At 29.3% G+C, this 10,610-nt stretch overlaps 1 protein-coding gene across 3 annotated transcripts; it reads left to right on the top strand.

The window, feature by feature from the left end:
- Positions 1 to 4,287: 4,287 nt before the first annotated feature.
- Positions 4,288 to 8,602, top strand: LOC133670141 (uncharacterized). 3 transcript variants are annotated; one of them, XM_062090628.1, is made up of 6 exons: positions 4,293 to 4,530; positions 4,656 to 4,705; positions 4,881 to 4,986; positions 5,077 to 5,135; positions 8,054 to 8,109; positions 8,260 to 8,602. In XM_062090628.1, exons 1-5 carry the CDS (start codon positions 4,408 to 4,410, stop codon positions 8,103 to 8,105), a joined length of 390 nt encoding a protein of 129 aa, XP_061946612.1. In that variant the 5' UTR covers positions 4,293 to 4,407; the 3' UTR covers positions 8,106 to 8,109; positions 8,260 to 8,602. The 3 variants fall into 3 exon arrangements, with proteins under 3 accessions (XP_061946615.1, XP_061946612.1, XP_061946614.1); XM_062090631.1 differs by lacking the exon at positions 8,260 to 8,602 and having other exon boundaries at positions 4,288 to 4,530; positions 5,249 to 8,109; XM_062090630.1 differs by having other exon boundaries at positions 8,054 to 8,602.
- The last annotated feature ends 2,008 nt before the right edge of the window (positions 8,603 to 10,610 follow it).

Below are 10,610 nucleotides of genomic sequence, written 5' to 3'. Positions count from 1 at the left end.
TCTTCTTCTTTTTTATAGAAAAACCAATACCTGCATATTTTTTTGAAATTAAAATTGACTTCTAATTTGGCCTGTAACGAATAACGAGCACCAAGAATAATAAAAACTAATTACTAAACCAGTACTTCTTCCCTTTGGCATTAGTGTTTGCGTTAACATACTAAGCAATAGACATTCATTTGGTAAGTCTTTATGGATTAAATTTTTTTATTTTCTAAAGATATTCTTCTTCTTATTTATTTTATTGTTAATTGTAAAAGACTTTTTTGTGTTACTAGCATCAATGTTTCAAGTTCAACAAATAACATCGATAGGTCTAGTAGTTTTTTAAGATAATAATTTTTTTCTTACGGTTTTTGCTAAATTTCAATGACATGTTATTTGAGATTAAATTGCAAAAATTGATCGCAATAATAGAAAAATAAATTATTTTAGTAGTAAAATGGGAGATACATACTCTTTTGATAAAATGAGAGGTTCTCTTTTTATGGTTGTTAAAAACCTGTCATTCAGAATAACAATTTTATGACAAAACTGTAATTCAAAATTGCGGTTATATATATATTACAGTTCTTTTCCTTCATTACCACCACTCTTAAGACAAAAAAAAAACCCTAAAATCCAAAACAACCCAAGAGAAAACAGTTGTCAAATCACCCAAAAAACTGTCCAATCCTCTATCAAAACACTAAAATCATCTTCCCCTTGTCACCAAGAGTATATATACCATTTTTTTATTGCAAACCGCCAGCCAAACTTGTGTGTCCAACCAAACCGCCCCTTTTTTCATTTGACAAAGATGATTAATAGTTCTGCTAATTATCCTATAATTCATGTTAATACATCAAATGTTTTTCTTTTATTATGTAGGATTTGGGTAAGATTTATTGCAGATTTCATAAGTTGATGCCACTTTCAGATTCGGTGATTCGATACATCATGCATGTGGGTTTTTATTACATCACATGTCTGTAGAACATAAAGATGGATCATGACTTGCTCACAACACTCATTGAGAGATGGAGACAAGAGACTCATATGTTTTATCTTCATGTCGAGGAGATGACACCCACATTATAGGATGTTGTAGTTCTATTTGGCTTGCCTATAGATGGGTAAGCATGTACTGTCATGGGTATCCAGAATAAGATAACTTTATCTAAGCATGCATTTGGACAAGTACCCTCTTCTGAAATGTTCAAGGAGAACGTTTTATCCATAAGATGGCTTTGAAAAAGCTTTTCTGGGTTACCCAATAATTATGATGATGAGATCCTATAATGGTATGTTAATGCATACTAATAGTTCAATTATCATATTCATTTGTCTTTTCTGAGTTACCCAATAATTATGATGATGAGATCCTATAATGGTATGTTTATGCATACTAATAGTTCAATTATCATATTCATTTGTCTATTATTCAATTTGAATTTGATGTTATATTGTACAAGTATGTTAAAACATACATACTTTACATGTTTGACAATATACTTTCACAGATCTTAGTGGGACGTATGTGCTTTTGTTCTACCTACCACTACTGGAGGATTTCCAGTCCATTCCACTATATAATTGGGGTTCAGGCATCCTTGCATGTTTGTATAAGCATCCATGTCAAGCTAGCTTTGAGAAATTAAAGCAAGTTGGAAGATGTTTATTACTTTTACAGGTAAAATAAATGTAATAAATTTGTTATTTTTATATTATGTTTTTTTTTATATTTGAGTTGGTTACTAATTGTTATATGTTTCTTGTACATAAAGCTATGGCCGTGGTGGTAATTGCATTTGGGGCGGTCACAAATTGAGTCTACACCTATTATGTTTATCCAGGTTTTTTAAGTTCATCTACAACTTCCATTAGGATACAGGTAATATGTTATTAAACATATAAATTATGTTGTTTAGATTAAAATTTTTTTTCCTGAAAACCTTATTTAATAAATTTCATTGCTTATTTATTAACAGATGATGTGGGATATTTTGAAAATAATCCAACCTATGTTTTGTCATTTTATTGTAACGAGTTAGATAGACAACAATTAAATCAAGTATATTGGTAAATTTTGAGAGTGAAATAATTGTGTGTGTTGATGTTAGTAAATGATGGGAATTAATTACTTGCATTGATGTTTGATTTTTTAGATATTGGTAAATCGGTTAAAATAATTGTGTGTGTTAACATTGGTAAATGATGAGAATTAATTATTTGCGTTGATGTTTGATTTTTTGAATATAGGTAAATGTTAGGAAATTATTGCATAGGTTGATGTTGAAATTTTTTGATATGTATAAATGTTGGGAGATAATTTTTCATGGGTTGATATTGATAAATAATGAGAAAAAAATTGCATTGTTCATGTTTCAATAGGTCGTGTGGAATCCTTATTCAGTAGATAATATGACACCTGCTCTTGTTATATGCATATCGGTCATGAATTTATGGACATCAGTTTCCTCCCTCATATTTTTCTTGTTGAGTTCCATTGCCGGATCGTGTGATGTTACAGTTTGACTTTAAACAACACATCCTGTCTGATATAGATACGAGTGATCAGTTGCATTTCATTAGTTGTTCGGGTATGTATGTTGATTATAATTAGATGATTCACCATCTCTAGTATATATCGATGTGGGATGCACGGATAAATTTTATTTTTAGAGAAATGCATCCTGTAATTTCTGAGAAGGAATACATGGGCTGGTATTTAAGTATAACAAGTCAAATCATTAAACCTAACCTATCACAAGTTCCTCTACGCGAGGAGATGGAGTATAAGCCACATGCACGTTAGATTCAAAATATTGTAAGTATTTGTTACTTTTTATAGGATTTGAAAAAATCATTGTATTTTATTTATGGATTAATAATTTCTATTTGCTTCATATTAGGTTGGACAATTGCTATATGATTGTTGACGTGTTGTGGCTGATCTTCGTGATCTCAATGTGATGATAGACTTGCTCGTTATTATGCATCTTCTTGACTTGAGACATGTCGTACCACACTTGACTTGTTAGAAGAGACATTGAGCCTATATGATGTTGTCTCGAAGGATGAGATCATATAGACAGGTGGTAGTCATACTATTGATGAAGTTGTCCATCCACTCGTCGTCACGGAAGACATAGATAGGATTTAAGTGTATTATTATGTTATGTTATTTTTCTAGTTAAGAGTTATTTTTATTATTACTAGTTTTGTAATATTGTTTTTGTTAATTGTTATGTTAATTTTAAAATTGTCTTACATATTATGCATTTTCATATTCAATTTATATAAGCATGATTTAAAATCGTCAAAAAACAAATAATCATATGAACAAGTTGTTTAAAATTTCAAATAATTTATTAACAACTTAAAAAATGTAAAAATAAAAACAATGTTTAAAAAACACACACATTAATTTGGAATTATAATTAACAAATAAAAATGATAAAATATCACACTTTGAATTATGAGTTTGAAATTTAATAATTTATAATCTTATTTAACTTTTCATTTTGATTATGGTTTTATGTTAAAATTTAATATGGAACACTACCATTATTATATGTAAAAATAAAAAAAATGTTTAAAAAACACACATATTAACTCAGAATTATAATTAATAAATAAAAATAATGTTGAAATATCACATTTGAATTATGAGTTTGAAATTTAATAATTTATAATCTTATTTAACTTTTGATTTTGATTATGGTTCTATGTTGAAATTTAATATGAAATACTACCATTATTATAATAGCAATGAATCAGCGGTTCTGAACAATCATTAATAATTAATAATAAGAATACTTGTTCTTTATAATTGTTATTATTTTTAATAGATATTAATAAAATTAGAGGTGGTTATTTTTTGTTCGGTTTGATTTTTATCAAAAAAAATAACTAAACTGAAATTTAAAAACAAAAAACTAAAATCGAACTGAAACCTGTTCAAACTGACCGGTTTTGGTTCGGTTTGGTTTTTAGGATAAAAACCGGTTTGACTTGGTTTTTTCGGTTTTAGCTCGGTTTTTTTTCCGGTTTGGGTTCGGTTAGGTTCGGTTTTTTTGGTTTTAAGCTTATAAAAACCAAAACCGAATCGAACTGGCTGGTTTTTTTAAAATTCTAATTGGTTTAATCAGTTTTTTTTAAGGTTTGATTTTTTTATTATTTTTTTCTGGTTTTCTCAGTTTTTTTCCTCATTTCTAAATAAAAAAATAAAAATATATTTTTTAATAGCAGGTTCGTAATTGCGGTTGAATCAAAACTAAACTATGGTATTTCATATACTTGGATAAATGACCCGAAAGAAAGTATTGTAGTTAGTTAGTTCTATCTTCTACTTCTTCCTGTGTTCTCTGTCACAGCGAGTTCAATAATCATTCATTCACTGATAGATTCAGAGTAGAGATAGATATGGCTTATTATTACTTTGATGATAAGTCTCGACTAAATTCCTTTCTTACCTTTTTCTTTCTATTGGTATTACTATTTATCAACCCTTCTTCAGTTCTCTCCAAGTCTCCTCGCCCGATTACTGTAAACCCAATTTTTCTTTTCTCTCTCTCTCTTTTCATTGCCTTCTTTGATGTAATTATTTCTCTATTTATTTTTTATTTTGATCTTCTTCTTCTTGTTTTTTATTTTTTTTATTGAGATTACAGGATGTTGAGGTCAGGCAAATTAAGAATGAGTGCTATGCTGATATAGAGAGGTGAATTAAAAAAAACTATTTATATGCACGTATCTTTTCTTTCTCTTGCTTTCAGTTTGTTTCTTGAGAAAATTTATATGAAACAACATGTTGTGAATCTATTAGGATATTAGTGATACAAACACATATCTCGGTGTCTTTTCTTTGATGGGTTGTGATTTGTTGATGGAAACAGTGGGCTGTGGGGTCAACAATGCAAAACTTCGATGACAGCAAAGGAGAATTGCGCTTTGAAGTGTCTCTCTCCAATTTGTTATGAGCTTATATATGAGAGTGATCCGGTGAGTTAAGTCTGAATATGGGATTCTTTAGTTGGGTTTGATTTTTGTTTGATTGGTTTATAAGTTTTTTTTTTATTGCTTTCTGTTTAGCTTGAAGAAGGAGAGAAAGATTTCACAAGAAGTCAAGAGTACAAGTACTGTATGTATAAGTAAGTTTAAAAACTTTTTATGGTTTTAGCTGTGATGCAGCTGGTTTGAGATCTTTGATATTTCTTATCTGAATCATGCTGACATTCTGGGAATTTTGCTTGTTATCGTCTAGAGATGTTGAATCTCTATGTTATATGCTATAATGTCATGAACTTCACTGGGGAGATCAAGAGTAGCTGTGGTGAAGCAATTTGTTTTTATGAATTATATCTTCAATGAAGATTCTTTGGAGTGCGTTGGGTGTTTATGATTAGATTTATGTGTAATAGAACAACAAGATTTGGTGTGAATAAGTTTCTGGCCTTTAATTGGGTTGATTATATTATCAATATGTAAACATCTGGAGGTATCTGGTTGGTTTTTGATGTACTTAGTGGATGGTATTCCCACATTTTTATCTAGTGACTTTTCTAGCCATTCATCTATTTGGGTTTAAATGAAACTTCCTCTACCTCTGCCCATGTTCTCCCTTATCCTAAAAAATTGACCAACATCATGAGACATGCATCTGTTTAAGTTGGTTAGAGTTATGTGTGTGCAAGTGTTGCCTTTAACATATGACTTCGTCAATGGTATTGAAAATTGGGCGGGTTATGCTTTGTTGTACTATAGTTGAATTTGAAGTTAGCCTGATGACCATTTCCTAAGCAGGATGAAGTGAATTTTGGTGAGAAATGTGTTCTTGGACCTTGGTCTTCTGTTAAGTACTATGATGTATAACACCTTTGTGGAAGTGGTTTTGGGGAACTGAGGAGAAACTTGCTGCTCTGGAGATAAGGCCAGTTGAAGAAGATACTTAATTTTAATCTCTTTTTTTTTTAAAAGAAGGTACTGAGTGTAGGTGTTCTTGATGACTTTCCCCATATTGATAGTCATGAAGCCAGTGCTCCTGAGATACTAGGTAGGACAAAAGACAGTTGGTTGTCATGTTTACGAGCTGTATGTGGAATTGAGGCATAGCATGAAAAGCAGATGATCTGCATATTTCATTTTTTGGCTGGAGAGGAATATACAATGGAACTTTAATCTCGTGTTCAATTTCTGATCTGCTTTTTTTTTTTTTTTTTGCCATGGGGGGTGATTTTCTTATTTGTTTGTCCTCTTAAGGAATTTTATGCCAGTATAGTGGCAAAATTGGCTGGTTCAAACTCTTATGCTCAAATACTTGTTTTGTTGTTATGAGGTACTTTGTCAAACTAGAGACTGTTGTCCTTGTTTGTAGCCATTTGAAATGAAATATACAAGTAGGATTCTGAAGAAGATCCTTTGACTGCAAGATATTAGGTTATTATTCTCATCTATTTAAAAGTTATTCTTGGCTCATTTTACAACCTGGCTCGTGACCTTTAATTGTGCTGGCTTTTGGTGCTATGTTTGAGTTACTCTGATCCTAAATTATAAGTACATGCCAAAAAAGACCTATCAAAGTTTTCAACTTGCATCATCCACAACATTGAAAAACATAGTTTAGCTAATGTATCGCAAATTTTGTTAAAAGTAATAGATTGACAAAAATGCTTTACTTATGATGACACTTCATAAAAAAATGTATCACATGTTTTGTCAAAAATAGCAGATCGACTTTCAGGACAGGGCAGTTTGGTGGGGCTTTGTTATTGAATATACTGATTTGGGTTTCGAGACCTGAAATATATTATATGATGCTCAAATTTCTTGCTTGTGTTTGGTCAAATTGTACCCCTTTTGCTTTTAGAGTGCTGGTTCACAAAATGAATTTCATGACATCAAATATCATGAACAATGATAGTGCTTTAATTTCATTCAATTTTGACGGTTTTTTTCTCTGTTCGTGCTTCCTTGATTTGTGTAATCCATCTTTTCCCTCATTGTTTCCGGAAATAACAGGAGTGAGTTTAACAATTGAAATGCTTATCTTTAGTGAAAGTGAAACCAAGAGTGTGCTCCCTAATTATAGTGTAGTGGAAACAACCCTAAAATCTCAAATCTAAGTAGAGAAATATAAAAGACAAACACAATCAATCACACAAGAAATTTATGTAGTTTGGTAACTTAGGCCTACTCCATGAAAGATATGATAAAAGAAATTCACTATAAGAAAGTAGAAGATTACATAATGTCACAAAAAATGCTCCCACCTAAAATCTCAAAGTATCTCAAAACTCACTTTTTTCTCTCTTTTCTCTAGCAACCAAAGTGTACAACAATAAAATCACTCACAAATAAGTCTTACCCTAAAATATGACAAATTTTTTTTTTATATGGAGTAAGCACATGGGTATTTCTTTTCTCACTTAAACCCACAATTTAAGACAAACCCAACATATAGAGTGGAGTTAGGCATCTTTGTTTCTCTACCTTACAAACTTGAGGTCACAATCATAGTTGCTCTATTGTTGTTCTTCTCTATTTGAAATAATCCTCTGGCTGACTTTTCATGTTGTTTGTTTGATAACTTGTGGTGCCTTGTGTGGATGAGTAATTAAATTTTCACGCAATTTTGATTCTAAGAAACTTCAACAATGAAGTTATGCTACTGAAAGTCTTGAATGTTCATTTCGATTCTATGATCACATTTTTCAGTAATACGGTGTAGTTGTCACTTCACTTTTGTGATACTAAAATGTCCTGTTTTTTATGACTAGCACTTAATTTGTATGCTTTTCTGAATCTTCTTTCTTCTACTTCTCGTGGGATTCTTTTCTTGACTTTGTTATGAACTAGTTGCTTACTCACGGACTGCAGGTCATATCCTCAAGTTATTGTCTGGTTCTTGATTCGAAATTGTATTTGCTCTCATATTGAACTTGAGACATATTTGTCTGTTACATTTCCTATATTTTAAAAATCCATATTAGCCTCAAAATCAAATTAATGTCCTACTTGTTATTTAGAAGTTCGATTATTTAATTTTCTTCTTCGTTTTTTTTTCCTTCAGGAAATCAATGGGAGAGTCCCTCGAGGGTATTAAAGGAGCCTTTGACATGTAGTTGGGTCTGTTCTGTAACATTTGCTATCATTGCTTCCTCTCCATAACAAAGAAAAACTTTCAAGAATTGTATTCCATTTACGCATTCAAAAGCACCCAAAAGAAAGAACGGAGAAAGAAAAGTAGACTAATCTGCATATTAATTGTTTTCTCAGAGAAAATCCATGTGAAGACCTGTGTTCGTGTGACAAGACACTATCTTCCTCTCCTTCAATCCTTCAATTGGTGTTGCCAAAACATATTCCAGGTTACTTCTGTAATGGATAATCCCACCACAACTCCTGTATAATTCTGCTCTTTTTCTAGTTTTTCATGATGGTTTAATAGTTATGTTTCTTAAAGTGCATTACAGAAATGCTTTAAACTTAAGGCAATTTTGCTATTCTAAAGAAGATTAGCTGCCAACTGTAGATGGGAGGCTAATTTTTGTAATTTATCACTTCCAAGACCAAAAGGAGTAGCAAAATTATGAAAACATTCTACTAAATTCTGACATAAGGTAGCACTTGTAAATTCGTCACTGGTTACATTGCCTGCAGGCATTTGAGGATTTCCCTGCTTGATTATGTTTCGTGTTTTGTAGCGCGTCAATATAAATTACTTTTGTAAAATATTAAAAATATTAAAAATATTTTAAACTTTTGATAATTGACTCAAATTACTTGGGTCTTGTCTCTTTAATAATAAACATAATAATATTTTTTAATAATAAAAATAATAATATTAAATTTACTTGACTCAAGTTTTTATAATTTTTAATCTCTTCAAATTAAATTTATAGTTTTTTTAATAGTAATAATATTTTTTAAAAATTTAATAATAATAATAATAATAATAATAATAATAATAATAATTAATTTTACCTTTTAAATTAAATCTATAGTTATTTTTCAATGGTAATAATATTTTTTAAATTTTTTTTAATAATTATATTAATAAATAAATAAATATTTATAACACTCGTGTTTGTCAAATTCAAATTCAAAGATCTCGGGTTGGGTGTGATAATCTTTATCTAACATAAATAAATAACAAATAAAAAAATAATTATACATTTTAGTTGTTTAAAAAAAATACAAACAATAAAAGTAATATCCCGCAAAAAGATAAAATAAAACTGTTATTAGAATATATAGTAAAATATCTCTTGATTTGTAAGGATTTGCCCGTATAATTGTTTTTTGTTATAATTTTGTTTTTTAAAACTGTTGGGGGTGTTCTGTGGGCCCATGTCAGATTAGTTTATTATACAAGGCCGTAATTATTTTTTATGGATTGGTATCCTTTCTTTCCCTAAAAGCTTTCTACGTGGCCCCCTCAATTTCAATTACCTTACTTTAATTTTGATGGCCGTGGGGTCGGATAATTTTTTTAGTTAAAAAATATTTAATAATTACTATCATGTTTTTTAGAAAAGATATTTTAACAATCAATTTAAAATTCATTGTATATTATGATATTTTTTAAAAAATTGAGATGGTGACACTTGTAATAATAATTTTTTTAATATTAATATAATAATATATTAAATTGAATTGAATCAATTTAGATTAATAAAAAAAACTTGTATATTAAATTATGAAATTATGATAATTTTTTTTAAAAAAAATTGAAATAATTAAGAAATTCAATATAATTACTATCATGTTTTTTAGAAAAGATATTTTAACAATCAATTTAAAATTCATTGTATATTATGATATTTTTTAAAAAATTGAGATGGTGACACTTGTAATAATAATTTTTTTAATATTAATATAATAATATATTAAATTGAATTGAATCAATTTAGATTAATAAAAAAAACTTGTATATTAAATTATGAAATTATGATAATTTTTTTTTAAAAAAATTGAAATAATTAAGAAATTCAATATCCAATTAACTCAATATTAAAAAATAAAATTAATAAAAACAATATTTAATTAAAAAACTAGGTCAACCAACCAAACCGGCAGCCTAATTCTTCTAAGCTAGCAAACAAATACAACTATAACTAGGGGTATTCACGGTTTGGTTCAGTTTAGCTTAGACTCAAAAAACCAACTGAACTGAATTACATTAATTTTGTGAAATATTAACCGAACTAGAATAAAAACCGGTTCAAATCAAATTGGTCTGGTTCGGTTAAATCCAGTTTTTTTTGGCAAAAAACTAGGAAACCTAATCCCATCATATATGGGTCTGGTTTGGTTAATTGTTATGGTTAATCAGTTAGATTGCAATTTAAATATTACCTCAAAGATTTTTGTAACCTTTGGCTTTTAATGGGTCTGGTTTGGTTTGGTCCGGTTTTTGGTTCAAAACCAAAAACGAACAGGACCTGTTAAAATTTATGGTTTTGAAAATCGGTTTAATTAGTTTTTCATTTCGGTTCTGTTTTTTCAGTTAATTTTTCTTTGATTTTCTCGATTAATCGATTATTTTGAACACTCCTAGCTATGACAGGCTTGTGAGATTGAGATAATAAAAACAGGTCTAATTCTTCTAAGCTAAATAAAAAAAA

Source organism: Populus nigra, chromosome 12, assembly GCF_951802175.1.
Source record: "Populus nigra chromosome 12, ddPopNigr1.1, whole genome shotgun sequence".
Lineage (NCBI taxonomy): Eukaryota > Viridiplantae > Streptophyta > Magnoliopsida > Malpighiales > Salicaceae > Populus > Populus nigra.
Note: the sequence above shows the minus strand (reverse complement) of the source record. Positions and strands in the feature narration are given on the sequence as shown.